Source organism: Gouania willdenowi, chromosome 6 (assembly GCF_900634775.1).
Source record: "Gouania willdenowi chromosome 6, fGouWil2.1, whole genome shotgun sequence".
In the NCBI taxonomy this organism is placed as follows: domain Eukaryota; kingdom Metazoa; phylum Chordata; class Actinopteri; order Blenniiformes; family Gobiesocidae; genus Gouania; species Gouania willdenowi.
Window position 1 is genome coordinate 33285883 of NC_041049.1, and position 27409 is coordinate 33313291.

A 27409-nucleotide genomic window follows, 5' to 3' on the forward strand; every position below is an offset into this window, starting at 1 on the left:
TTATGCCAGGCCTGTTCTGGATAAACAAGTCTAATTCATTGAGGTTCCACCTCACAAATTCCAAATCTGAAATACCATAGCACGAGTCAATGCCGGTCAGGGTTTAGATGTAGAAAAAAAGGAAAAGTGAATTTTACCATGAAACAGTTAGAAATTATATTAAATCTAGGTGGTAATCACCATAGTAACTTGTGCTAAACGGCCTGGTCGGGACTAGGTTAATTCCTGGATAAGTTCTGAGTGAGAATAAAACTGCCTCCTGACCAATCAGTTCTTTTGGAAAATGACCATTCTTAAAAATCCTGGTTGGTGCAGATCAAACAGCTGCACTGAGGAAATAATTATTTTTTGTTGATGGATGCAATCATTTCATTTGCCAATGATATCCTATGGAAAGGTATAGATTGTCTTCTGATGGACTGACCGACATTTTTCAGCTGATGAAGCTTGCTTTCCATATTCATGGATCAATGAATTATTGAATTAATTTATTATTAATTTAATTCATATTTATATATATGAATGAATGTTGGTGATGCTGACAGCCTTAGCGGCCTTAACGGGAACTCACTTAGCACTGTTACACAGAAAGTGGCGAAGGCCTTGTGACATAATCACCTTTTATGTGTTTTTTCTTTCAGTTTGGCTTATTACATTAACAATTTAACAATTTTCTGCTGATGCAGTTTCAGGAACATTAATTTTTGTGGCTTTTTTGGATCATTTTGTGCATGTAAACTTGAGATTTGGTGCGTTTTTTTTTTTCGTCTGAGTTAAACCTCAGCACTACTGTATGTACTCAGCCCCTCCTCTTTAATTAAAGCTTAAAAAAAAAGCCAACCACAACAATTTAATCCTGAATGAGCTTAGACTGGGATTTTATTGCACTAATTCAGTTTTAATGGGAATATTTAAAGCCTTGAATTGAAAAGGGCACCCTGCATTTACACAGGGAAATTGGTTACAGCTCTGAGTGAAACAATGAAGCAGTAGATGAGAAAAAAACCCTCAAATTATGCAGTGGGCAATTAAATGAAAATGAGCACTTTTAGTAAAACTAACAGGCATTCCTGTTGTCTAATCAGAAGAACCCCCTCTTTCTTGAGCTGAGTCTGGTCTACATAGTATGACACAGCTTTTGCAGGAGGTTTACTGCAGGGTATCTGTTGGATAAATTTGACTGGGATATGCGTACACGTACATCCATGAAATTAGTTCTCTGCTTTTAACCCATCTGTGAGGAGCAGTGGGCAGCCACGCTGTTGCATCCAGGTAATGGTGGATTGAAAGGCATACAGAGCAGGATAAATATGAAAAACATACTGTATATAATCCAATAGGAAAAGAGGTAGGAAAGATAAATGGAATAAAGAAATAATGATTATGTTACACAAAAGAAAGGGAAGCTCTAGTATTTACAAATTGGGTTTAATACAGGTTAAATGAAAGACAACTTATAAATTGAAGGTTAGAGGCAACATATTATTATTTGTGATAGTAATATAATACATCACATACTAAGACCAAAGCAAAGTCTGCATTTTGTGGGGCAATAAGTGGACATTTCTACAAACAAGTGAAAATAACGTTGGTAAACCATGACACTGAAATCCAAGGGTAACTTCATGTCGTGTACAAAGTTTAAAATGGCAATTTGTCCGAAAGTAAAGAAATAAATCATGTACCTTAGCCACGTTGGTTTCACAAGGTTGTTTCATTAGTCATAGATGGAAGGATTAGGGATAAAAACTTGAATGCGTCACACGCAGAGTCCAGCTTCAACCTTTGCTGGACGTATGAATGAATGAATGAATAAATGAATCGTTTTATTTGTCATTGCACATGATCCAGAGCAACGAGATATCAATTTAGATGAGAAACAGGATCACAACACAAGGAGAGGTGAGGGGGGGAAAAGGCAGGTTTTGTACTGAATTCCCTATTTGAGAGTAAAGTAGAAAAACTAGGAAAAAACCTCTCAGTATACATTCATTAAGCAAAACAAAGAAAACACAGTCATAATAACCATATAGCACGTGGGTAGGTAGTGGGACGAGGACTGAGCAAAGAGGGGAGAGGATATTCAGTCGCTGGGGGGATGCGGGCGTGCAGCCACAAGGCTCTCCTCCACAGTCACCTACCCTGAGCTAGGGGGAGGGGTGCGAGTGGAGTGCAGCGAAGGCATAGACAAAATAAAAAATAAAGAAAACCTTGTATGAGCTGCAACTATGGTGTAGACTGTAGAGACTCCATGAGGGCAGATTGTGGTGCTGATGCATCCACTACAGCAGTAGTGGCAGTGAAGTGTTTTTCTTTCTGTTTGTGTTGTCCAGAATATATTTTGTTTTGAATCTCTTATAATGCCGCTCAAGCAAAAGCCTTGGGATTTGTGGCATCATGGAAAAACCTTCCAGGGGATTGTGCGTATTGTGTATTGTGAAGAAACTAGAATGAATCTTTCTGAACACATTAAACATTGTGCTGCAAATGAAGCTGGTGCTGAACCAAGTGTTTTAGGCAGGTTCTTATTGGTTTATGTTTTAAACTGAGCTTTACCTCCTGACTAATTCTATTTCTGCACCTGTAATTAAGAGTGAGGGTAAATCGTTTATTCCTGAATAGAGGAACTTATCTACAACTGGAGCTGCATATATTTCTCTATATCTTATACACTGAGTTGATACAGTTCTGATCCTGCGGTTTTGCTACTGCTTGAACACATGCATGCATGCATTCCTTATAAAAAGAAATGTACATGGACCATTGTGCTAAAAAGTTTTTGATTTAATATTCTTTGGTGCACCATTTGTCCAGTCCAGGGAGCAGAGGTCACAGCAAACAAACTAAATCAACAAAAGAAGGTGCAAATGTGTCTAGATTGGCCAAATGTGGAGCACTAGGTTACATTTACTCAAGATCCAGCCTATGCTTTGACAGGGCTCTCAAGTTTTAAACTCAGTTCAGAGTGAGACTTTGGCTGCAGTGGCAGACACATACATTTGTACAAATAATTGTTTTTTTGTTTAGTTTTCTTAATTTTGGTTTAGTTTTTAACCTTATGCTCCACGAAGGTGTCTCATCTGCTCTGACTGCAGCTGCATGACAAAAACTGTCCCACTGTGTAACTCCGTCCCTTTTCCCTTTGCTCAGTGCAGAGAGAGATGGCTCACACATATTGATCAGGAGCCGGCTCCTGTTGTTCACGTCAAAGAGCCGGCTCTCAGAGTCGTTTCATTAGCAACCGACAAATCACTATTTTTCTCTGCGTGTGATATACATAGTGTGGCGTGTGAAAAGGTTGAAATGCATGTGCCTCACGGCCAATGCGTGAGACTTGAGAGCTTTGCTTTGATCTGTATTTTTACCATGCAGCTAGCTGTTCAATGAGAGTTAAAAACATTGAACCAGAGGTTTTTTATGGCCTGTGGTAACTGTTTCAGGATTTCTACAGCTGCAATCGGAAAGTCCATTGGTGCAGATAATGTTTTGTTAGTCATGCATGCAGTGGGTAATGGAGAGAACTGATGGCACAACACAGAAGCGCTGAACACTGAACAAACATGGTTTTTCACCATATATGTTCAGCATTCATATATCTTTTAATGGTCCTGTTTGATATACATAGAGTTGAATCATCACCATAGGCTTTTCTCCACCAAACTTGTACATTGTGTTCTAAGCAGGTTTAGAATGAATAAAGCTGTAATTTTGTATTATATGTTGTATTTCTTTAAAATTGGGTTGGTACTCTGAAAACAGTCGTTTGAAAAACAACCCAAACAAAAGCTTGTTTGAAAAGCCATAGTGTAGAAAAATCTCTCGCTTTTCCCCCGGGGACACTGAGAGAATTATGACGCTAAAACCCCAGTTTTATCTGTAAATTCTGGGTCCATTAAACTTTTTTGTAATTAAGGCAGTAGTTCTCCTGAGCAAAGCCTTTGACCCCAGACATTCTCCAACACTGCGCTGATCCTAAAAAGGAGAGACAGAGAGAGAGATATGACTAAATACATACAAACTATCTTGCTTGCATAACCTTTGTGCCATTAAAGCTCATTAGTTCTTTTTGTTCTGTAAATCTCTGCAGCCATATGCTTTGTAGCTCCTGCTAAAGACTAACAACAAAACTATGATGGATTTTTTAATGCTTACACAAGTGGTGCAATGTTTTTGAGAAATTCACAAATTCATGGGAAATGCACCATTGTTGTTCTAGGTTATTGTCTTAGTTTAGGGGTCATCTTCTAATCGAGAGATTGGGTGTTTGATTCCAAACGTGAAAAAGTGTGGTAAATTATTATGCTGGGATTATTAGCACGACCTGCAGGCTACTACCAAGCACACATCTAATCCCCAAGAATAAATGTCACACTAATCCACCACACACCATGGGCAAGAGCATACCTGTCAAGTATCCCCTTTTGACCGGGAAGCTCCCGTATTTTACCCTCGATCTTTACTGCCATCTTCCCGTATTAGTATTTTCCCGTAAATTTCCCGTATTTTAATGTAATAAATAAAAGATACCTTACTAAACTGAACGCCGTCACTAGCCTCGCGAGAACTGCCACCTGAAATGGCCTGGCTTGGTCGCAGTTCTCGCGATATTAGTGCTGACAGCGGCAACAAACCTGGAAACAACTCAGAAGAGAGGTGAATGAATGAAGACGTTCCGGCGAAAAAAAACAAAGAACTGGTGTAAATATGTTATGAAATGGGAAAGAGAGTTTATCTTCATAAAGACCATCAGGATCGGACACAGTTACATGTTCTGTTAGATTAATAACTGATATTTTAACGTCTACCACAGCAGAAGTCACCTTGAAAAATCATCCAATCACAAGCTCCACAAATATACACTGCTTTATAAAGTGTTAAAGAATGTAAAGTCTGTAATAAATGTGTTTAATAAGTCATTAGTGAATACCAGAGAACCACATGAGTGAGCATGAGAAATTATAATAAAATATATAATGAAAATAAAATGTTAATGTCTAACTTAAAGACAAACAATGTGAAATTAACAGTAAATATTGAATGTGTTGATTTGTATATAAACTGTAAGTATATTAAATAAACACATGAGCTTCATATACACATTTATGTTTTTATTTAGGCTGTTTTATAATTTAGGAATTAGGGCTGAGTGATATATCGAGATTCAAGATGTATCGATTTTTCTATTTTGGCGATATAGAAAACTATAATATTTCATATATATATATATATATATATATATATATATATATATTTTACAGCTTATTATGTTTCAAAATACTAGTTTTAGGAGTCGCTGCTTTTACTTCTCAGAACAACATGTAAAGCTCAGTTAAATGGATTAATAAGTGCACATATTGATCAGCTGTTTGCTAATGTTCCTGTGTGGCATTTAACATCAGCAAATTTAACCAAGAATTGTTTTTCTGGTCAGACTTTATTTGATAAAATTATCTAGATTTATATCATATATCACCATTTTGAGAAAATATATTGAGATATGAGTTTTGGTTCATATCACCCAGCCCTAGTAGGAACGTTCACAGCATTTCAATGTTAATAAAGGTCGACCTACCAGACTCTAATCACATAATTGTATTTAGTAAGTGATTGACAAGAGGGTATTTTAGATTTATTTTACACCTATCTTAAAATATAAGGGATACTGCTTGGTTGAGCGGGTGGGACAGCTCGTAGTGGGCGCCAGAAAATTTCCCTTATTTTCAAATTCAAAACTTGACAGGTATGGGCAAGAGACAAGAAATTGTTAAAGGTTTTATTTGTACAAAAATGGATAAAAATGCAGAGCTCTTTATAAATATTAAAAGACACTAGTACGTCATTCACAATACTACTTACACGGGTACCAAGCTTGGGGGGTGGGGGCCCACTTGGGCTGCAAACAAAAAAGAAGATAACCAAAGAGAATGTGAAACACCCGTGACTCGTGACACAGCACTTCTCATGGTGAAGGAAACCACCACCTCGATACAAGGCTGCCACTAGTGGACTCCCTCAGCTGTGGTCCTGAGACAGAGGAGCCAGGGATTAATACAGACAATCAAGAATATGACACAATACAGATGAATATAAAAACAAAGGGAAAAATAAGCAAGTTAACAAGTTTAAGGAAATGAAAAGAACACAGTTCCAAAGTAACACAACAACTCTCAAAGTATCTTAGTCAGGAATTAACTTAAACCATGTGGGGTTAATTTAATAAACACACTTAACTGAAACCATGTAGGGTCAAATAAACATGCAGGCACACACACACATGGAATCCGGAAGTTACCAAGGCACATATAGACACAAGCGAAACACAGGCAAGGTTACGGTAGTCAGCTCTGAACACCAGAAAGGCGACTGCCAGCAGACATAAAATGACGTCGGGTCAAGTCGATAAAACACCGCTGCTAGGGCATGATGTACACAAAAAGGAGTGAAATACAACAGCAGCACCAGTTTAGGAAAAGGCGGCTGGCCCGAGCTGAGCCCACCTGCTCAAACGAATAAAACATAATGGGCTCAGAAAACAACCTGGTTATGTACATGGTCATGTTGACCATGTACATAACCAGGTTGTTTTCTGATTTTTAAGGTCAAATTTGACCTATGGCCTTTGATTTGACAGTGAATTTGACCCTAAAACCACAAAACACCCCATACATGGATTCTACGTGCAAAAAAACATAGGAAAAGAGCTGATTACATTACTTTCTATGTCATCTAGATCAAAAGTTAGAGAGTGGCCAAAATCCACGGTGCCCACCGGACGCCATCTTGATTTTGAAAAAAATGTTAAGGTTGCGTAAGTAGCAACCAAGCTAATGTTACCCTTCTACCTATATAAAATATGTTTCCATCAAAAAACGTATGCAGTAATTAACATTGCACGGTCTGATATTCTCTCTTCCCTCCAGAGATGGCAAGCTGGGTCTCACTCCTCCTCTTCCTCATCTGCCACTCAGTCTCTCAAGCAGAGGAAGGCAGCAGCTCCACTTCCATCTTGGAGTTCAACTCTGAGACCCTCATTAATAATGTGGTCCAGGACCCTCATACTGGTCGCGTTTACCTGGGAGCTGTCAACACCATTTTCCAGCTGGGGTCTGACCTCCGTCTCCAGGCTCGCACTGAAACAGGCCCCAAAGAGGACGCTCGGACTTGCACACCGCCAGTCTCAGCCTGCCAGGACACCAAGCTCATGGCCAACCACAACAAGCTGCTGCTAGTGCATCCATCTAACGGGTCGCTTATAGTCTGTGGGAGTCGCTACCGTGGAATCTGCTCTCTCCTCAACTTGTCCAATGTGGAGCAACAGCTATACTACAGCGACATTAAGGGTGAGAAAACTTACGTGGCAAGCATTGAGGACAATGTCAACGTGGTAGGGGTCATGGCCAACTACTCAAAGGCATTCAGTGTGTTCCTTGTCGGTAAAGGCTACGGGAGCCTGGATAGCACAAAACTGATCAGCACACGCATCCTTCAGGACTACAGGGACTGGGTTGTGTTTGAGAGCATTATTGAGGCCTCCACGGTACAAACTACACCATTTGTTCCCAAATACTTGCATGACTTCCGACACGCCTTCAAAGAAGATGGCTTTGTTTATTTTCTGTTTTCAAGGACTCTGGATGGGGAGGATACCAAAAATTTGACCTTTGTGTCCCGTCTTTGTGAACAAGACCCCCATTATTATTCCCACACAGAACTGCAGTTAAATTGCGGCACAAACAACCAGTTCAACAAAGTCCAAGCGGCGCATGTGGCATCCCCAGGGAAGGAGCTGGCTCGAACCATGACTTTGGCATGGGGGAGTAAAGTTTTGTTTGTGGTGGCAAGTTCAGATGACGATGACAGTATCTCTGCTCTCTGCATGTATCCACTCAACTCCATCAATGAACGCATGGTGGACATCATCACCGCTTGCTACAGTGACTCTGGGAAAATCTCTGGTTATCCAGCTGTGGATATCCCTTACTCATCTAAAACAGAAGAATTTTGCGCAGCAAAAATTTCAGTACGTCATTTTTTTCTTCAATTTGTGTGTGCTTATTAGGTGTATAAATGGAGAGGCAAGGTAATATGTTTACTGAGGTGACCAAATGTGGTAATTTCTAATTACAGACTACTTAAATTTGCTTTGACTTAAATATGCCATTTTTTGTTTTGCTTTTACTCCCACTTGCAGAAAGATACGCTAGTAAACTTTAAGTGTGGTGGAGACTTTTTGCCATCCCCTTTGGCATCCAAGCCCAGATTTGCCTTAAAGGCTGCCGAGGTGCTAACCAGGAATGGGCTCCTGACCTCAGTAGGCGTCGCTGTAGAAAACGATCACACCATCGCTTTTTTGGGCAACAGCCAGGGTGAAGTCTGGAAGGTGAGTCTTCTCAGACAGAGGAAAGATGGTTTGAATAAGTTTAAAGTTTTCCAATAATGGTTATCCCTCCTGTAGGTTCACCTGACTGCAGAGCCGGATGTGTATGGAAAAGTCCCAGGAGACACTCTTGGAGAGAAGGTCAACAAGAACCTGTTCTTTGACCTCAGCTACTGTCATCTTTACATCACCACAGAGAAAAAGGTTTGCACATATGCTCAAAATTACAATTGGGGGTCAGCCATAGGAAAAAGAGCACTTGCCCTTTTAGTTGCCAGAATAACCCATCAAGGTTTCTCAGAGAACCCTCTTTGGCATACTATTCTCTAGCAGTTATTCAGGTTACTTAATTGTTTAGACAGCACTAAACAGTTAAACAACTGTTTAGTGCTGTCATATGACATCTTTATAATGTTTTTTTAAACTGCACAATTAAATTTGAGGGATTAAAACTTTTTCAAATTTCAGTCAACATTTTTGGTAAGTTTCAAGGTCAGACCTTTTCAGAACCACAGGACACCGAGTGCACCACACACATATACCCACCCCTTCGGGGGCTGGATGGTGGGGGTGGGGGGGGCCACCGCCTGTGCTACTATGTAGTGGCGCGGGGACGGCACTCCCACCTCTGGTTGCCCTAATATTCCCTCCAATTTTAATTATACCTCAACAACCCCCCCCCCCCCCCCCCGGAGGGTACATATATACACATAGGTTGGATGGGGAGCACCACACTTAATAGCACTTCATACATACACTAAACACACACATTCACTCAGGGGATAGGAGAGGTACTATAACAGGGTGGTGGGTAGTTTCACACACTTGGACCTGTCAGGTGGGGGCCCGGCCCCTCTGTTGGTGGCTGGGCCGCCGTGTGGAGTACAAACACATCAGGATGGTGCGGTCGGGCGTGGCGGTGGGTTTCTGGGGGGCATGACTAAGGCTCATCGCGCGGGTGGCATCGAGAAAAGGCGATATGGCGCGCTCTTGCAGCGTCCCCCTGGTGCCCTCGACAGCTATGGGCGTGGTCGTCGTCCCTCAGGGGGCTGCTCCTGGGGTCCGGTCCCTGCTGGCACGCCTTGGGATGTGGGATAAAACTGATACTGGGCTTAACCTTAAACACATTGATCCCAAATACCTGCTTTAGGTATTACCACTCACTCCTTCCCTCTGTCCACAGCCACCACCATTATAGCTAAGCTTCACACTTTCACCAGACTGGCTTGATTATACAACACAATATGCACAACTACAACTTCACATCTCACTCTCACTTTAAAATAATCAATTCTTCCCCACCCTTTCTATTTCCTGCCTTGAGTCTCTCCTCCCTGCTCCCTTCCCCATCCCCTTCCACCCCCTCTTACCCTTCCTTAAGGGGGCTGGTGATGGTCACAATTAAGCAATAAAATAAATTAATTTATATCATTGCAATAACAAAACATGCATTACTGTCTCATAATGATTGCACTTATTGTAGTGTTGACCTTTGACAGCATGTGCAGACAAGTGAAAAAAAAAAAAAAGAATAAATAAATAAAGGACATCGAGTAAATGTACAATACAGTTTACAAGTATTTGCACCAAGCTGTTTCCATTGACTCTGGAAGTGAGCACAGGGAGCAGGTATAGGATGCTGTAACAGGAACAAAATACGAGTCTTTTGCATTTGTTAGCTGTCCATGCTAACGGTATCACTGTGTGGCACTCCTTGTTTGTAATTATTTCACAAGTCATGTCATCATTCTCAGATCACCAAGGTACCAGTGCAGACCTGCCTCCAGAAGAAGGACTGTCAGTCTTGTGTAGAGCTGAGGGACCCATACTGTGGATGGTGTGTTCTGGAGGGCAGGTGAGGATGTCACATTTTATTTTGGAAGAGATTTCAGTGTTAACTTATGGACTTGATATATTATTCAAAATTATTGGAGTCTCAGGGGTTACCGTAAGATTGAGTAGGTATTGTGTTTTACAGAAAGCTAACCAGGAAGAGATTTGTAGAGTGTAGTTCATCTTCTATTGTTTTTGAAAGAAAAGAAGATGGTGAGAGTGATGATGAAACTGACAACATTCTGTAGGATGACAAAAAAGAATTTATAACAGTCCGTGTGTAATGATTTATTTGCAGGCTTGGTTCGACATTTTCTCTCTGCAGGTTGAACACTTTTGATAGCAATAAATCTGTGATATAATCAAAGACATTAAATACCTCCAAACGTGTTATCCAGTGATTTGATTTAGTTGTCTGCCTGTTAGGCATTAGGCTGCCAAGTATTGTATTTTCATAGCCCCAAATTTCCCAAACCCAAGCTTTGTCTTAGATGAGGAAAAACACCAAGACTGGATTAATGTAGACACATGACTTCCTGCTGTTTATGCCAGGAGGTGAAGATAGGGTCCATCTGACCTCTATGTCCCTTCAGCATCAAACTTGTGTGCTTACGAGAGCTCTTAAAGACAATCTTTCGAGCCTTTGTATGAGAGTTTATCCGTGCATAGATCAGTGGCTGATTGAAGCTGTTGGATGTTACACCTAAGGTGCACCAGGAGGTTGGAGTGCCGGCGTGCTGAGGAGAAGAACGGCTGGCTGTGGAGCCCGAGGCAGCAGTGTGTGAAGATCGTCTCCTTTTTCCCACCAAACCTCTCCTGCAAAAAGACTGGCAAGGTAACAAGAAGTGCATTCTCTGTCGAACACACACACACACAAACACACGGTCTGACTAATAAACTATTGGTTATAAAATGAACGGTGAGTCAAAGACCTCGGGCTCCAGTTCTTCCGACACAGAATTGATCCATTCGGAAAACTCCAGACTGTCTGTTGTTAGCTGGCCTCCTAAATCACACTCCTAGAGGAATACTTTGTTTTTCCATCCTCAGTCTGTTAGTTGCCTCTGTATTGTTCCTTAATGTAAACAGCAGGCCTATTCATCAGGACCACTGACAGGCAAATATAATAACTGTTTGTGTATTCAAACTACAAGCACAGAAAATTGGATTTTATAATTTTTTGTTTTTGTTTCCTCTCAGGTGAAAATCAACATCCCCTCCCTCCCTTCAATTGGGATGTTTGATCACCTACAATGCGACTTTGGCTCATTCCGTAGTGAAGGCAAAAGGTCAGACTCTGGACAGGTGTCCTGTGATCTGCCTCAGCCTCCGCTCATCCCTCAAACTCCAGAGGACCAAGGTACCACCTCACATTCACCTGTTTTTGTCCTTTAAGCTGCTCTTGAACACGTTACAACTAAGCACTGTGAACCCATTAAGATCCTGGTTCATTCAAAGTCAATTGGTTTGTGGAAGAGGGTTAATGGTGAATTGGACCAGAAATGAGAAGCTTAATTACAGAAGGACTTGATTTGGCTCTCACTCCTCAGCCTCTCAAGTGTGTAATGGTCACAAAGTGAGTTAAACTGATATGTTACAGCTGAAATCACAGACCCACAGACAGACTCACAGACAGACAATCGCACAGCAGGATTTATAATCACAGACACAGAGGTAAAATAATCACACCACTGACACTCAGAAAGGAACAATCACATGCACAGACGGTTAGTGACAGCTATACACACACTTTTACTCCTAACGTCACTTAAGATGAGCATGTCCATCCACACTTGGTTCTGGGGGCTGCAATAAAAAAGAAAATGTTTAGGTATCTGATTCATTCTGATAAGGATGCTTGAATGAATAACTATTTTTCTCTTCTTCAGACTTTGTTGCTGTTCCCATCAAGGTTTTTGTCAATGAGACTGTGGCGCTTGCTGCACGGGAATTCAAGTTCTACAACTGCGCTGCCACCGTGAGGAAGTCTGAGAACACACCGTGAGTGGTGCTCTTCATCCATCTGTCAATACAGTAATTATATTAACAGCAATTATTAATCCAATATTTAGTTTTATTTTTTCTTTTGTTTTCTTGTTTTCCTTAAACCAATAACGCAAGTTGTACTGATAAGTTGAACCTATGACATAAGCCCCACCTCTTTACACGTTGATCCTGCTCAGCAAGTGATCATCACTCCTATAGAGTTCCTTCACAGTCTCAGAACAACAACAAATTATAGGGCTGGGATGATATGCTTTTGTTCCAATTCCATTTTATTCACAATAGTTGGATGCCGATTACATTTTTTTTTGCTATTGGTTTTGCAGTTTTAAGGTAACAATTATCCCCATTTAAATTTTCATTTTTTCTTTATTAAAAACAAAAGTTTAATCATACACTTCTTGAAAAAATATATGAATTATAGTTGTAAAAAACAGTGCACATCAAAAGTCAGCAATGTTGTGCTAGTTACTGAAAAAAGTAACTAGTTACCATTACTAGTTACTTTCACATTCACAAAGTAGCTCAGTTACTATTTTGATTACTTACACCAAAAAGTAATGCGTTACTGGAAAAATTTACTTTTGAGTTACTTAGATTTAAAGAATGCATTATTTTTGGGTCATTTGTGTCTGTAAAGCTTCATATCAGTGCTGTAATAATATAATAATCCACTGTTGATCAACTGTGCCCCTGTATTAACCTTGCTTTGGATAAAAGCCTCTGATAAATGAAATGTTATTGTGTCCAGCCCGACAGTTTCTATTCATTTACATTCCCTGTACTAAACTCTGCTCAGTATTATCCTTTAAAAACACCATCTGACTAGTATTTTTTCAATTCCAGTTTATTTACCTGAGTCCAGCAGAAACTGAACATGTTACAAGGAATTGTGAAATAAATAAAACACAAAACAACCTGAATATTATTCAGAATCAAAATGAAAGTGGCTTCAGCATCATAAAAACAGTTGTGTTTAGCCCTTAGAATGTTCTCTTACAGCTTAAGTACAAAAACTAGCTACAATGTACAACATAAACACATAAAGCCTTTTAAAATAAACAAATGAAAGCAATCTGAAGTAACATTTGGAATAAATTTGACAAACTCTGCTTTGCAAAAACTGCTATAAACCAACCATAAATGATGTGCATATAAAGCGCAAAACAGCTGTTCCAAAATCAAAATTGAGCAATTTTTCAACCTTAGCGCAGTAATGTAAAGTAAGCTGTGCATATTCCAGGTGCACATTCTGCTGTTGAAAATGCTTATAAAAATAAATATGGAAAAAAATAATAATTCTGAGCTACACTATGCAATGCATAGGACATTGTATCAGGCTAACGAGCTGCTGAAAGCAGTGACTCCACAGTAGCGACAGGCTGCATATTTTTAACATACCGTGTCTTTGCTGACCTATCCCTGGTTAACAGTTGTTTTTCGGAGCAGAGGCTTCCCTCATGTCCACCAATGCAGCGTTAGCTTAGAGCTTCACCGAGTCATATTTTGGAGGCAGATTGGTAAAGTAATGCACGTATTTCCACTTTGAGAAGCTCGTCCTGGTCTCGTCATTATTAGCTCACGTTATAGTAAACAGAGACGCCAAGAATGCCTCTTCTTCTGTTTTACCATGGTTGGCACGGCATCTCACAAAAATATGTAGTGCCACCATAAACAGGAAGTACACTGCTGCTTATGAAGTAACGGATAAACGCACCATATTGTAATGGTAACTACATTTATTTCTTTAAAAAATATTGCATTAGAGTACTAGTTACTGTCAAAAGTAACAGTGGCGCGGTAATGCGTTATCTGCATGTCAGTCCTTCTGACGTTTTTTTTTTTTTTCAATTTCAAATGGAAGTGAAGTGCACTACATGTAGTGTTAACCTACGTATGCAGACATAATGAAGAAAATGAAATCGATTCTGGGGGAAAGAATCTTGATTTTTGATATTAATATTATTGAAAGTGCTTAACTAATACACATTATTATACATTTATATGAAATTTTGCAGATTTCTTACCTGCTAAAGTGTTTTTGAATTGGACATAAAAACGCCCCAAAACACTAATTGAAGTAGATGCAGTGCATGTTCTATGATTAGGATAATTTCACTTTCTCATTTTGAAAAAAGTTCAGCTAATACTGTCAAAAGTCAGCACTGTGAAAAAAAAGGATCAGTTATCAGCCATAGAAGGGCATAATTAACATGAACTACAGGAAATGTAGCGATATGCTGAACTAACACTGGCTTGATGCTGGTTTTTAAGGATATGCTCATGGCAGGTTTTAAGGTACCAATTGCATTTTTCTTTTTCTTTTGTTTTATTAAGGAGGCCAATGAAATTGCCTCAGTTTCCTTTTCATTAATCAAAAAACTGAGAGTATATCCGGCAGTTTTTATATTGCCCTTCATTTCTTTCATGTGTGATGAATGAGCTGTGGCTGCGTGAAGCTGCAGAGATTCATTTAATTGTCAGAGACATGGATTTTTCTTTTTTTGCATTTTCTGATGAGTTTGTGTTTGTGTGTATGTTTGTGCACTGCTCGTTCACAGCCTTTATTTACATTTTCTTCAGGTGCATGTCATGTGTGGCCAGTCCATGGGGATGTCAGTGGAACATGCTCAACCACACATGCAGCGACATTGATGATGACGCGGTCATTCCGAATGTCATCAAACACCGCCAGGTCAGTCAGAGACAAGCACACACCCATTTCAGTTACCTTCTGTCTGCACATTTAGACTCACTGTGCCTATACTACAAAGCTAGATAAGTATATTCCAGATATCGCTCCGTCAGCAGGCTTCACCGAACCAATCATTCTCCGTCAGAGACCCCCTGTCCTACGAAGCAGGATATCAACACGTCACTAAAGCCAGGGGATTTCAGCATGGCTTTAGTGGTATATGGGCAGCAATAGCAGCGCCAGACCAATCACAATCATGGAGATGTCACAATTGAGGAATAATTCTTTAAAAAATATGAAGAATGAAAGTCCATAATTCAGAGCAAAAACAACATTTTTGTTGCCACAGAAAAACCAGCAAGAAATGATTGCAGGCAGGAAACTGCTGACACTGTTAATGCATAAAAGTGCGAGATTATACAATATTGTCGGCTGATAAACGGACGGCGCTCGGATCAGTTTCACTTTATTACAGCACAGTGTGTTTCTGTTCAGGTACAGTAGTCCTCCTCAATTTATCACACACTGGGATGAGAGCACATTGTTTCACTGTAGTATGTTCCTGCTGAGACAGCATTACTGTAGCATATGTATGTATGTTGTCATATTTGTACATTTGTATTATTATTGTTGTAAATATCTGTATCATATTTGTATATTTGTATTATTATTATCTATCTTACTTTATTTTTTTTACTATTATAATGTGTGTGTATCTAATTTTTATTTTTAACAGTCTTTTACTTAATTATTCCCTTTTTAACGTTTATTTTTTCTTCTGTCTTTGTTTAATGTTTATTGTTTTTATTTGTGATATTTTCTTGCGCAGTTGTAACAAAATTAATTTCCCCCTGGGATTGAAAAAGGAATTCTGATTCTATTGTATGATAGGCTTCATCAGCTGACTGTAGATCAGTTCATCAGATATAAATCCATATCTTTCCTAACGGATGTCATCGGTAAATGAAAGGATTAATTTATCCATTAATAATTTTTCTTTCCTAAACGCAGCTGTCAAATCTATACCAACCAGGATCTTCTAACAATGGGCAGGTAGTTTTCCAGAAAAGTGATTGGTCAGGAGGCGGGACTTTTTTTACTCACTCAGATCTTATTCACTTCATAATCTGGTCCCAACCAGGTTAGGTGTTCAGCCTAAGTTACCATGGTGATTTAGCCTGGTAAGAAGTTAGCCAGTGTCGTAGTACAGGACACACCAAATAAATCCTGATAGTTAGTGCCATTAGAGGAAATCCTGCTTCGTAGTACAGGCCCAACGTGAACACATTTAGACCCATAGTGGATGCAGACCTAATTTGGACACGTTTGTACAAATTTGGACATGTTTGAACCTGAACATAGAATCAGTCCACAAAAAAGAAAACTCATTCCTATTAAGCACTCCGTTCACATCGTTATACTAAGTTTGATGGCTGAATAACAATAACAGTTTGTGTTTTACCAGTTATGTTGCTTTTTTTAGGGATCCAGGTGTCCTCAGTTTGAGAATCCAGACCCTGTGCTGATCCCTGTGGGCTACAAGACTCAAATCAGCTTTGAAGGGATAAATCTGGACCTCTACCAGGTACAGCAACGGATGCAGATTTTAAAGGATTGAACTGGCTTTCGTCATCATTAGTGACCTGGCTGAGGTCACATGACGGACTCTTGATGTTTCCCCCCCCTCCCCCCCTATGTCTTTGTCCTTGCAGGGTCGTGTCTTCACCATCGGAACTGAGCTGATGAAAACCACTGAAGAGGAGGTTAATTTCGGGGAAGGCCAGTTTTACACATTCAGTGGATTCAATGTGAGCCCTGCGCCACTCTGATCATTCTGACTTGTACCAGTCCAGTATCCACTCACTGGTCACTTTATTTAGTACACCCTGCTTTTAAAAGTCAGTTAAAGGTCCTATATCATGCAAATCAACTTTTTTGAGCTTTTAACCTTGTTACAATGTTATTTTTTCATCAAAAACACCCCCAAAGTATTATTGGGATTCTGTCCTGCATCTCTGAGAAATCCTCAATAAACCTGCTCTCTGAGCTGCTTCTCTGCCCTCTTCTGAAAAATGAGCGCTGCAAATTCTAGTGACATCACTAGAATTATGAACAGCCCCCTCCAGGAAGTGCCTGCTGCTGGTGCTGCGCCTCCACGGTGAACATACACTGCAGTGTATCCGCTCTTGCGATTTCCAGCACATCATGTGGTTCGGCCCATTGGCGCAGTGATATGTGTTGAGGCACTTATATGTAACCTGCCGTTCTAGTGAAAAGGAAATACATTAGACTTTATTGTCATATATATGTAAAGCTACATACACGAAATGTGTTCCCTGCATTAAGTCCCTCCCTGAGGAGCAGTGGGAAGGAACGCTGTAGCACCCAGGAAGCAGATATCGTATCGCCTTTAACTTGATCCAACATGCTTATGACCCAACACGACGCAGCGGTTGGACAAAACAAATGATTATCACCTTAAATGCACTATTCCTGTAGTTAATAGAGATGAGGAGGAGAAGAAAGTTAATTGCCAGCTTAAAACTCCGTTGAGTGTTTGAAGCTGCTGCTGGATGAACACATCCGGAGACGGACTCACAATAACAATAGCCACTTAAAAAGCCATGTGTTTTACTGTAATGTGCAGTTTGTGTGGCGAGCAAGAGAAGTCGCTTTGGTGATCACTGATCTAGCTCAGAGCGAGTCATGCAGGAGCCCCGCAGGCAAGTCATTGTATAGACACGCCCACTCATGAATATGCATCAGAAAGTCACTTTTCAGAGGCTAAAACTCTGGAAAAATAAAAATCAAAAACTATGATTTTGGGGTTCTTGGAACAAATGGAGATGGGTCAAAAATGCATGATATGGGACCTTTAATTTTTGGAGTTAAACCATTAATCACCAACAATGCTCAGGATGCCCGTGGTGCTAAACCCAGGTCCAGGGAGCCAAAGTATGCATTTATTGATATTTTAATTTTATACATTTTTGAGCTCAACGAGGGCTCTGCTTGGATCTTTTTTTTTCGTTTCATGTAAAGCTTAATTTCCATCATGTGGGTCCCTGTAAATAAGTGCTTGCGCTTTTTGGGACTCCCCTTTTTACAAAACAGACTTCAATATTTACAAAACTGAATTTTATGAATTGTCACGTTTTGTAAATAAATAAATGACAAATAAATAAAGTTCCAATGTTGTTACCTTTGCTGTCTAATGGACACAATTTGCAGTATTTAGGACGCTTCAACTCCAGCTACAGTATGTACTGTTCCTGCATTGATTTTTTCCACTGAAAATCTGCCAGACTGGGTGTATATTTTTTCCTACGTTCTTCCTCCTGGCAGCCGGCAACAGTCCACACTGTTTGTAGAGAAGAGCTTAAGTGCCATTAATCACTGAGCTCTCCATTAATAATGGATTTTACTCCAATTTCTTAGTTTTCCTACGACAAGTCACCAGAGACGAATGTGCTTTTCTACGTGAAGGACAAGGAGTCTGGAATGAAGATGGACAGCACGCTAAACGGTGGGTTTCTCTCTCTCTCTCTCACTGTGTGTGTTCATGCTTTTTCTGGTATGAAGAAGAAGCAGTGAATCAGTCATTAACAGGCAGGACTCATGAACTGGAGACAGGTTAGTTTTACCCTACTGATGATGTGTTGTTGTAATTGCAACAACACAACAGTTGAGGCATTATTATGCTAGTGGATGCCTCTACTACCTCCACTGGTATAATGTTAATAACAGTGACGTGCAGAGCCTCACTTGTCATCATGTTTATCTTCCTAAAGAGCAGCAGGATGGGACACAGTTACACGTTCTGTATGATTAATAACTGAGATTTTAGCGTCTACCACAGCAGAAGGAACGATGTAAGTCACCATGAAAAATCAGCCAATCACAAGCGCCACAAATACACACTTATTTAAAAAAGTGTTAAAGAATGTTCTCAGAGTCGTTTCATTAGCAACCGACAAATCACTATTTTTCTCTGCGTGTGATATACATAGTGTGGCGTGTGAAAAGGTTGAAATGCATGTGCCTCACGGCCAATGCGTGAGACTTGAGAGCTTTGCTTTGATCTGTATTTTTACCATGCAGCTAGCTGTTCAATGAGAGTTAAAAACATTGAACCAGAGGTTTTTTATGGCCTGTGGTAACTGTTTCAGGATTTCTACAGCTGCAATCGGAAAGTCCATTGGTGCAGATAATGTTTTGTTAGTCATGCATGCAGTGGGTAATGGAGAGAACTGATGGCACAACACAGAAGCGCTGAACACTGAACAAACATGGTTTTTCACCATATATGTTCAGCATTCATATATCTTTTAATGGTCCTGTTTGATATACATAGAGTTGAATCATCACCATAGGCTTTTCTCCACCAAACTTGTACATTGTGTTCTAAGCAGGTTTAGAATGAATAAAGCTGTAATTTTGTATTATATGTTGTATTTCTTTAAAATTGGGTTGGTACTCTGAAAACAGTCGTTTGAAAAACAACCCAAACAAAAGCTTGTTTGAAAAGCCATAGTGTAGAAAAATCTCTCGCTTTTCCCCCGGGGACACTGAGAGAATTATGACGCTAAAACCCCAGTTTTATCTGTAAATTCTGGGTCCATTAAACTTTTTTGTAATTAAGGCAGTAGTTCTCCTGAGCAAAGCCTTTGACCCCAGACATTCTCCAACACTGCGCTGATCCTAAAAAGGAGAGACAGAGAGAGAGATATGACTAAATACATACAAACTATCTTGCTTGCATAACCTTTGTGCCATTAAAGCTCATTAGTTCTTTTTGTTCTGTAAATCTCTGCAGCCATATGCTTTGTAGCTCCTGCTAAAGACTAACAACAAAACTATGATGGATTTTTTAATGCTTACACAAGTGGTGCAATGTTTTTGAGAAATTCACAAATTCATGGGAAATGCACCATTGTTGTTCTAGGTTATTGTCTTAGTTTAGGGGTCATCTTCTAATCGAGAGATTGGGTGTTTGATTCCAAACGTGAAAAAGTGTGGTAAATTATTATGCTGGGATTATTAGCACGACCTGCAGGCTACTACCAAGCACACATCTAATCCCCAAGAATAAATGTCACACTAATCCACCACACACCATGGGCAAGAGCATACCTGTCAAGTATCCCCTTTTGACCGGGAAGCTCCCGTATTTTACCCTCGATCTTTACTGCCATCTTCCCGTATTAGTATTTTCCCGTAAATTTCCCGTATTTTAATGTAATAAATAAAAGATACCTTACTAAACTGAACGCCGTCACTAGCCTCGCGAGAACTGCCACCTGAAATGGCCTGGCTTGGTCGCAGTTCTCGCGATATTAGTGCTGACAGCGGCAACAAACCTGGAAACAACTCAGAAGAGAGGTGAATGAATGAAGACGTTCCGGCGAAAAAAAACAAAGAACTGGTGTAAATATGTTATGAAATGGGAAAGAGAGTTTATCTTCATAAAGACCATCAGGATCGGACACAGTTACATGTTCTGTTAGATTAATAACTGATATTTTAACGTCTACCACAGCAGAAGTCACCTTGAAAAATCATCCAATCACAAGCTCCACAAATATACACTGCTTTATAAAGTGTTAAAGAATGTAAAGTCTGTAATAAATGTGTCTAATAAGTCATTAGTGAATACCAGAGAACCACATGAGTGAGCATGAGAAATTACAAGAAAATATGTAATAAAATAAAATGTTAATGTCTAAGTTAAAGATAAGCAATGTGAAATTAACAGTAAATATGCAATGTGTTGACTTGTATATAAACTAAGTATAATAAATAAACACATGTGCTTCATATACACATTTATGTTTTTATTTTGGCTGTTTTATAATTTTGTTTCATATGATACATTTCATGTATAATATGAAACAAAATATTAGTTTTAGGAGTCGCTGCTTTTACTTCTCAGAACAACATGTAAAGCTCAGTTAAATGGATTAATAAGTGCACATATTGATCAGCTGTTTGTTAATAAATGTTCCTGTGTAGCATTTTGCATCAGCAAATTTAACCCAGAATTGTTTTTCTGGTCAGACTTTGTTTGATAAAATTATCTAGATTTATATCATATATCACCATTTTGAGAAAATATATTAAGATATGAGTTTTGGTTCATATCACCCAGCCCTAGTAGGAACGTTCACAGCATTTCAATGTTAATAAAGGTCGACCTACCAGATTCTAATCACATAATTGTATTTAATAAGTGGTTGACAAGTGGGTATTTTAGATTTCTTGTACACCTATCTTAAAATATAAGGGATACTGTAGCTTGGTTGGGCGGGTTGGACGACTTGTAGTAGAAAATTTCCCTTATTTTCAAATCCAAAACTTGACAGGTATGGATATCACTCTGTGACACACACTAATGGAGCAGTCTGTCAGATATCTTAATATTACCAAAATACATGTTAGATTGCGGGTTTTCTGCACATGCGGACGTTCCACAGTCTGTCTAATATACTGTATTTAATGAACGTGTGAGACATATTTAGTATTTCTGGTTGGCTGCATTGTCTATAAATGCACAGTGAAAAAGTACAGTATGAGGCAGACAGTACTGTTTATTTAGTAAAAGAGAGAAAACAAAACCAAAAAACATACTTTTTATTTTAAATGGTTTTTTTTTACCTTGTTTTTCTTGCTATTGCTATATTTATTTTATGTGGTAAAATAATTTAAAGATTTTATTAATTGCAATGTAATAATGATAACAATATACTTTTTAACGCACTACACTACATACAGTAAATATTGGTCACAAAACTACTTTACTAGATTATATAAGAACGTGCTTTCCTGCGTTACCCCGTAGTTTCCAGCATATAGTCTGCTAATACAGCAAAGCGGTATTACTAGTAATAGAGGGTTTTCACAGCGCGTCATCAACCAGGAAGTCGCCATTTTGGAGATAAAGCAGCAGGTCTACAAACAGCACACAGACAAGAAAATCTCAAATTTGGAGATTAAATGGTGAACAATTGCTGTGTTTTTGGCTGTGCGAATTGGTCAAACAATGAGACACATTTGGAATTTTATAGATTGCCAAAAATCATCACAAATCAGGGAGACCAATAGTTATCAGAGGAAAGGAGCAGCTTGTGGCTAGCAAAGCTAAACCAGGATCTACGAGGCAAAAATCTGGACTATTATGTATCCTGATATCATCAACTACCTGGATCTCACCAAGCCCATACACAGCGGAACATCTTAAATCTTATAGAAGTTTGCGCTAGCAACGGATATACTGTACTGTATATCGGCAGTGAACTCAGTCAGTTCTAATAATTTCACAGTGAACCTGCAGCGCAGTTACTCTAGAATAGTATATGAGTGCCAGGCAATCTTAGATTCAGGGAAATCAAACAGTTATAGTTCATTAGATGCGACTTCTACACTGGCTACATCCAGTGACCTGTGGAGCAGCGGAGCTTCATACCGGCGGTCTCCGCCAGCAGAGGACATGTAAGCAGTGTGATCAGAAGCAGGAGTGGGGCTAGCAACCAAGCTAAAAACTAATCCTCAGAGAACGCCGCTTCTTTCCATCCTGTGTTCTAATGTCTGCTCCGTGGAGAACAAACTGGAGTACGTGAAGCTGGATTTAAATGCAAGACGGGAGATGAGGGCGGCGGTGTTTGCATAAACATCAATAACAACAGGTGCAACAATGATGAGCTAGTCTCATGTCACTGCTCTCCTGATGTAGAACTACTGACTATAAAATGCAGACATTGTTCTTCCCTGATCTGTTGTAACTTATGTCAGTCTATAAAACTCCAGATGTTTTTCACATTCTGACCGATTAGTACAGTCAAAAACACGGCAATAATTCACCATTTTCTCTCAAAATTTGGGATTTGCTCGTTCGTGTGCTGTTTTGTAAACCGGCTGCTTATCTACAAAATGGCAACTTCCGGGTTGATGACGCGCTGTGAAAACCCTCTATGGCAGACACATTTGTCCGGTGAAATCATCATTTTTTCTTGTTATTGTATGTTTTTTACTTGAAATACAACCAGAATCAGAATGTTTATTGTAAATTATATACAAACTTGTAGCATTTCAGTGCAAGAACATACAACATATGCAAGAAAATCTTCTTGAAAAAGCAGGTTAAAATTGAATATGAGTAAAAGTACAAGGAAATAACTGCTCCCTATTTACAAATATTATATTGTATTAAAAAAGAAGAAATGTATTTAAGCTTTTATTGGGTTTATAAATGTGTACATCTGACGACAGAGGAGTCAGTGCTTCGCCAGCCACGAGCCTCACCACACATCAGTGGTTAATAACACATTAATAATAATGATGATAATAGCTTGGATTTATACAGTATAGCACTTTTTCCGAGGAGACTTAAAGCGTGCTACAGAAACCATGATTAATTTACCCCAGTCATACTGGTGGTGGTAAGCTACATTGTAGCCACAGCTGCCCTAGGACATACTGACACCCAAGCATTCATGCACAATTCAAACCCATTCCAAGGACACAACGACAATCACTTGGATAGATTAGGATTCAAACCTCCAATCCTTTGGTTATTGGACAACCCACTCGACCACTGATCCACAGTGCCATTGTAGGCATTCTGGGAGCAGGTGGAATACCACAAATACCACAGCACACCTTCCACAGTTTTACAGTGATGTAAGGTTTGTATGCAACACAACTCCAGTCAGAAAACCTGGGATAGATTCCATTAGTTTTGCGTGTCCAGCTTTACGATTTATGATGTTTGTGAAATGGCACTTTTATTATTTATTATTATTATTCTGCTAATCTGTGATTGTGTGTTTACTTTGGTTCTGTGCAGTCACCCTGTACAACTGCTCAATGGGGAGGGAGGACTGCAGTCTCTGTAAGAACGCTGACCCCAAGTACCGATGTGTGTGGTGTAGCACGCAGAAGGCATGTGTGTATGAGAAGCTGTGCAGCCAGCAGGGGACAGAAGACCTGTACGCCACTGAGTGTCCTAACCCTGAAATCACTGATGTGAGTTACCACTATGATATTTATACTAAATACTTTTTTTTTTTATTATTATTCTTTTTATTTCAACTTTTTTGAAACATACAGGCACATAAGTACAGCTTTATTGTATGGTTATGCATTCAAATATTTACATTGCACTCATAGTACCCAGATACAGACACTAGTAAAAAATATAATAAAAACAAACAAACAAAAACCGATGCATATATAAGTATACATATAAATATACACATACATACCTTCGTAACCATGCATACACACAAAAGGCATGAATAAATAAGACAAGAAAAGAAAAAGGTTTTTTATGGGCTAATTATTATTAAAGTAGTCCATGAAAGGTTGCCAAATTAGATAGAAAATGTTTACCTTTTTTCTTTTATTTTATCCACTTGTAGAAGTTTCATCACTTCTTTCAGTAATGCCAGGTGCACAGGAGGAGCCTTGCTCTACCAGCGTAGAAGAATCAATCTCAGTGCTCGTAGTGTCACATACAATACATATTGTGTTGGCATTTTGTGAGTTCGATTGATGCAGGCTTCACCCCAAACAATGCGATCAATGGGTCAGGATCAACCCGTTTCTGCAGGATCTCAGAGAGGGTTTAGAATTCCCCCCTCCAGTATCCAATAATGAGAGGGCAGCTCCAAAACATGTGGGCTAATGTAGCAGGTTTCTGACCACACCTTTCACAAGACAGGTCCACAGCTGGAAACATCTTTGATAATTTTGCCTTTGACAGATGTAAACAATGCAATACTTTGAATTGTACCATTCCGTGCCTTACACACACAGAAGAGGAGTGAACGTAGGTTTGGGCATTTGTCCATTGGTTTTCAGTCCTAAGTCCTCCTCCCAGGCTCTTTTGAAGTGGTCGAGAGTGGTGATGTTTTCCAACTCTGACACTTTACTATAAAGGCTCAGATGATAGAAGTTCTTCTAAGTCGTTGTCAGGGGGCTGGTTGGGAAAGCACGGGAATGTGGTGTGAACAAAATTTAAAAAAATCTTGTTTGTGTAAATTATATTTTTCTTTTAATTGGTTAAATGAGGGAAATATCTTATTCACAAACAAATCCCTTACAGAATGTACTCCCTTAAGATGTCATTGATGAAATGATGATCCTGACAACAACGGGATGAATGTGTGATTATTAGTAAAATTTAAAGTGTTTCCTGATTTGTGCCCAAATTTTTACGGAATGGGAGAAAACTGAATTACCAGTTTTCATTGTTATTGGCAAAGTCGAGTATAATATTGCCTTTAACGAGGAAGGAAGACAGCTTTGATTTTCCATCTTGGCCCAAACAGTGGCCCCTGTCATTCCACACTGACATAGCACGGGTATTACCACACCAGTAATAAAGCTGAAAACAAGGCAACCCCATACCACCTTGTGGTTTTAGTTTTTGTAGAAAGGTTTTCTTAATTCTCAGATTTTTTTAATTCAAAATGAAGTTGGAGATTATGGATTCTATTATCTTAAAAAAAATGTGTTAATTAGGATGGGTCTACACTGAAATAGAAATAAAAACTTTGGTAGGACATTCATTCTAATTATGTTTATTTGTCCTGCTAATGAAATTGGAAAGTTTGTCCATTTGTCAAGATTCTTTATTGTTTGATCAAATAATTTTGAAAAGTTTTGCTTAAAAAGTCCCAAATATTCCTTTGCAATATTTATTCCTAGATATTTAAACTGTCTGGAGATTGTAAATGGAAAGGTCATCAACGTATTAATACCTTTTTCAGCCTTTGAGTTTATTGGAAATAATATGCTTTTTGATCAATTTAATTTATAACCAGATACTTTGCCAAATTCCTCCAATATTTTCATTATTCTGGAACAGATTTAGATGGGTTTGAAATATAATGATACTTTGTGATACTTTGAGTTTATATTATTTGTTTGAACGGAAGCTTGACGGTTGACATATAATAATTTAACCAAAGAGACAAATTTAGGGCCAAATCCTAATTTAGACAGAGTCAAAAATAAATAGTCCCATTGGACCCTGTCGAAGGCTTTCTCCACATCCAGTGAAAGCACAATCTCAGAATGTGTATGAATATTATATAATAACCTTTGTATATTGAAGAATAGTTGTCTGTCTTTTATAAAAACCTGTTTGGTTCTGAGACACCAGTGTTGGAAGGATCCTTTCCAGTTGTAATGCCAACATTTTGGCAAGTATTTTATTATCTACATCTAACACACTCACTGGTCTGTAGGATCCAGTGGATCTTTATCTTTTTAATGAATTAAAGAAATGGTTGCTTGGTAAGAAGTTTGTGGCAATTGGTCTTTGATCAGTGCTTCATTGAATACCTGTAACAGAATGGGGGATATATGAGTTTTAAATGTTTTATAAAATTCTGATGTGTAGCCATCTGGTGTCAGGTGCTTTTGAGCTTTGCATTTTTTGAATGGCTATTTCTATCTCTTCCCTGGTTAGGAGTTTTTCTAATTGTTTTTTGTGCTCGTTATCAATTGTTGGAACATCAATTTTTCTAAAGAAACTATCAAATAAACTTGGGTCATTCCTTGACTCTGGTGAATTTAATTTTTGATAAAAGGTCTTGAAAACATTATTTATCTGTTTCGGGTCAATTGTTGTTTGTCCTTAGTTTGTACGTATTTCTGTTATCATTCTAGATGATCCCTGCTCTCTGATTTGGTGAGCCAACATCTTTGCAGCTCTTTCTCCTTGTTCATAGTGTTTGTGTTTAACTTGAGCTGAAAGTTTTGTAGTTTTAATTGTATAAATTAGATTAAGTTCTGTTTGCAGAGAAAGTTTCTTTTTGTGTGAATCTAGCGAGGGTGAAATTGAATGATGTCTATCTATTTCTGCTATTTCATCCATTATTTTATTTTCCCTTTCTTTCTTTTTAATAAGACTGTTCCATGAAATGATCTGTCCTCTGATACAAGCTTTCAATGCTTCCCACAGTGTTGCCCTTGTGATCTCCGGTGAATCGTTGGTAGATAAATTAAAATCTATTTGTTGCTTAATTTTCTTCAACAGTTTTGTGATCTGATAACAAACCATTGTCAAATGTCCATTTCTTTGAAGTGTATTTATTACCGATTGCTAGTTGTAAAGCTACTGGGTTGTGGTCAGACAATACCATAGTTTCATAGTTGCACTGTTTAAGTAGTGGTAGAAGTTTGCAATCGATCAAAAAAAAACAACAGAACCCAAAAAAAAAATCTCCTCTTTGCCCATTCAAGGCTCTTAAACAAGAAAAAAACAAAGTAAATGAACATTTCAACACACTTTTACACACATTTAAACACTTTGTCCAACTTAGGAGGAAAAAGGACATTTGACTTACCACTAAGCTCCATGTGATATCATATTTCTTTTTCAACTTCCAGACCAAATTATTAGCATCAGTAAAAAAATTAAATAAACAAAACTCCTATCCCTCATACCCACATAAAACAGTGAGCTGTCTTTATTTTTGAACCAGTCAGGTAAA

General features: G+C 38.8%; 1 protein-coding gene across 1 annotated transcript in view; it reads left to right on the forward strand.

Annotated features, from left to right (window-relative positions):
- plxnb2b (plexin b2b) overlaps window positions 1-27409 on the forward strand; it is a 275822-nt gene that overhangs the window by 171194 nt on the left and 77219 nt on the right. The window contains exons 4-15 of the mRNA XM_028448556.1: window positions 6921-8020; window positions 8192-8380; window positions 8456-8581; window positions 10132-10232; window positions 10919-11045; window positions 11411-11570; window positions 12100-12211; window positions 14798-14909; window positions 16393-16494; window positions 16622-16717; window positions 18348-18435; window positions 23752-23930. Coding sequence (XP_028304357.1) covers window positions 6921-8020; window positions 8192-8380; window positions 8456-8581; window positions 10132-10232; window positions 10919-11045; window positions 11411-11570; window positions 12100-12211; window positions 14798-14909; window positions 16393-16494; window positions 16622-16717; window positions 18348-18435; window positions 23752-23930 — 2492 coding nt within the window. The remainder of the gene's footprint in view (window positions 1-6920; window positions 8021-8191; window positions 8381-8455; window positions 8582-10131; window positions 10233-10918; window positions 11046-11410; window positions 11571-12099; window positions 12212-14797; window positions 14910-16392; window positions 16495-16621; window positions 16718-18347; window positions 18436-23751; window positions 23931-27409) is intronic.